Genomic DNA, 3,044 nt, shown 5'->3' with positions numbered 1-3,044 from the left:
TTTCCCTCGGCCCTCGGAACCAGTTTAGAGGGTAAGTTTGAGGAACACCGAATCAACAGAATTATTTGAAATGTGGCAAATCTTAATTGATTTGGTTTCAAATCCTCAGCATCTTGGCTTATCTCAAATGCTAGAAATACTGTAACATGTCACTTCAATCCCAGCCAAGGGTCAAATGTAGCTTCGCAAATAGAAGGCGAAATAAATCCCAGAAGTCATTTTGTGGTTGACTTCACTTTATTCACATGAGAGCTATAGGGGTTGACAATGACTTCCTCTAACATTTCTTTCTTCTGGTGAGTTGATGGAGAGTTTGGTTGCAGACGGTGTAAGGAGATGGGATGTGTGGGAAGACAGACCAGGGGCTTGTTACAATTCTACATCATCATGAATCATTTAATTTTAACCTTGTGGCTTGTCTAACACATTTGCCGTAAGAGTTGAGGAATAAATCTAATGCTCACTGGCAAATACTTGGCAGCCCGTGTGAGCAGCATCTTTAGAGGACACACGATCGATCCTAACGCTGGAGGCACCTCAGATAGTGTGCATGTGGGTCAGAATGCCTTGGGGTGCTGAGAAAGGCATCCCATGACAGCAGTGGGTGCTCAGGACATACAGCAGGGAGCTCCAGAGGGTTGCAGTCAGTCCCAGGAGCGTAACATGGCTTCTCAGTACTGATAGGACCTCACAAGGAGCCACATAAGAATCACAGTGATCAGGACAATAGTGAAGTTGAGAAACAGCTCCCGGGTGGATATCCCCATCCTCCGAGTTGGCTCGGTGAGAACTGACAGCGGACTTCGGAGGGCACGCCAACGACCTCCTGCTTGTCCTCACCTAATGGAAAGTAGCAAAGAAAACATGGGGAGATTAGTGAGCATGCTGTCCTCAATGTGGAAGAGGAGAGTGTTATGGGCTGAACCGTGGCCCCAACAAAATTTATATGTTGAAATCCTAACCCCCAGTGTCTCAGTATATGACTGTATTTGGAGATTGGGTCTTTCAAGAGGTAATTAAGTTTAAATGAGGCCATTAGGATGTACCCTAATCCACTATGACTGGTGTTTTTATAAGAAAAGCAGACGAGGACACAGACATGTACGGAAGGAAGTCCGTGTGAAGGCAGGTGAAGGCAGTCATCAACCAGCCAAGGAGAGAAGCCGCAGAAGGAATCAACCCTGTCAACTCCTTCATCTTAAATTTCTAGCCTCCAGACTATCTTTGGACTAGAGCTGCAGCTCTTCCTCGGTCTCCAGCCGGCTGACCTCCCCTGTAGATTTTGGACTTGTCAGCCTCCAAAATCACCTAAGCCAACTCTATCCATGTATCTACCTACATCTGTCTTGATATTAACTATAGATGTAGGTCACACACACACATAAACCCTATTGGTTCTGTTTCTCTGAAGAACCCTAACTAATAAGAAGAACCTGGGTTTTCTGCCTAATGTCAAAAAGACCAACAAAGTCCTGATTGTTTTTCTGTGATGAATATATAGATACATTGGATAAAACACAAAATATTGTATTTTCTCTCTCGAAGGATGTGTGTGCTTGCCTTGCTAACATAGGGTACCAACAAGCAAGGTCACCGAAACAAAGTAAGACCAAAAAGTGGTATGGTTTAGTATTTGTTCTCGCCTGGAATTGCGTGTAGAAGTAGGACCCCGTAATTTCTCAAGTGTCGGGCTGCCATAGGTCTCTATCTAAACCTGTGAATGCATGAAGTTCTTGAAGCAGCTGCTTGGCCTCTTATAAGCTCTGCATTGGGCACAGAGCCCACTGGGGTCAACCAAAAGTCCCTCGCATAACAGGCACTCAGTCAACAGAGCAAGTGTTAACCTCATGGGTACTTCTATTTCAAAAGGGCTTCTGCAAGCTATTTTTAGTCAAGTGCAGGATGTGCCTATATTGTAAACACTTCAAAGAGCAGGGATGGTATCTTTAGAGTGTGTACAGACAGTACATGCAGGAAATCTTACTTTGAGAACATATGCAATGCAATCAATGAGATTACTACCTTCAGTGATGTGGCATAATTGGTACTTTGTGTATGCAAACTGAATGAAATTAAAGATTAAAGATAACATTTTAGATATTTATTTAGATACTAAAATTTTAGACACTATAAAGTGAAAAAGTTTAGGGGGAAGGAATGTTTTGTTTATTTGTTAAGGGTGGGAGTTCAGGGGGTAGGAAGGGTTGTTAGCATGCTTTTGGCCTGAAGGGCATTTTTAAGCATCTAATCGGACTGAATTATTAATTGTAATTACCATGTTTATTATATTATTAATGGATGAAATCATTAGTTGTACACACCAACTAAATAATCATTCTTCATATTATGGAACGGTTGGTGTAATTAACACATAGGTTCAAATGAGATGGCGTCAAGCAGTAGCTTATTGAATCTTGCTTTAAAAATGGCTGATAATGACTGATTTTTGTATCATTTCCCTTTTAATTGTTATCCATCGTTTGGCCCTCCACATTCAGGATACAGTGAATTCCAATGGAACGCTTTACAAAGATTTGCTTTTGAAGGATAAAGTAAACAGAAGAAAATAAATGGATAAAGGAGGTAGAGAGAATGTGTTAGAAGGTATACAAGAGCAGAGAGGAACGGGAAGGTGACGAATCCAGGCCAGGAGCCTGGAGGCAAAGGAATGAGAATCATAGGCAGATTCTTCTCTCTTAATAAAATCTAGTCCTCATCCAAACACTAATTTATTTGGGTGCATTTTGAAGAAATACAGAGATATGCAAAAAGAGAGAGACTCTATAATGATCAAAACAACCCAATTCAGGGAGGGCAAAATCACTATCCCACCAAATCTGCTTATTAGATTAAGCTCTTAAATAAAGGGATCCATGGAGAGTGGCCAACGAGAACATACTCAGAAAATGTTATTGAAAGCTGTCCACAGCTCTGTGTGACCTTGACAACTCTGTGACCTTCACAACTCCAGCAAATATTACCACGATTTTTCTCTTTCCCATGACTGTAGCTGAGAAACTGAGAGAGAAGGTACGTTGTTTGCA

The 3,044-nt window shown here is 41.7% G+C and overlaps 1 protein-coding gene across 1 annotated transcript; it reads right to left on the bottom strand.

Annotated features, from left to right (window-relative positions):
• Positions 1–227: 227 nt before the first annotated feature.
• Positions 228–823, bottom strand: SLN (sarcolipin). Its single transcript, XM_021696312.1, has one exon. It carries the CDS (start codon positions 765–767, stop codon positions 672–674), a length of 96 nt encoding a protein of 31 aa, XP_021551987.1. The 5' UTR covers positions 768–823; the 3' UTR covers positions 228–671.
• Between the last annotated feature and the right edge of the window lie 2,221 nt (positions 824–3,044).

Source organism: Neomonachus schauinslandi, chromosome 11, assembly GCF_002201575.2.
Source record: "Neomonachus schauinslandi chromosome 11, ASM220157v2, whole genome shotgun sequence".
NCBI classification, from domain to species: domain Eukaryota; kingdom Metazoa; phylum Chordata; class Mammalia; order Carnivora; family Phocidae; genus Neomonachus; species Neomonachus schauinslandi.
This window is presented reverse-complemented; position numbering and strand designations above follow the sequence as displayed.

Coding starts and splice junctions, on each gene's coding strand:
- SLN (XM_021696312.1), bottom strand. CDS start 767: ATGGGGATATCCACCCGGGAGCTGTTTCTCAACTTCACTATTGTCCTG.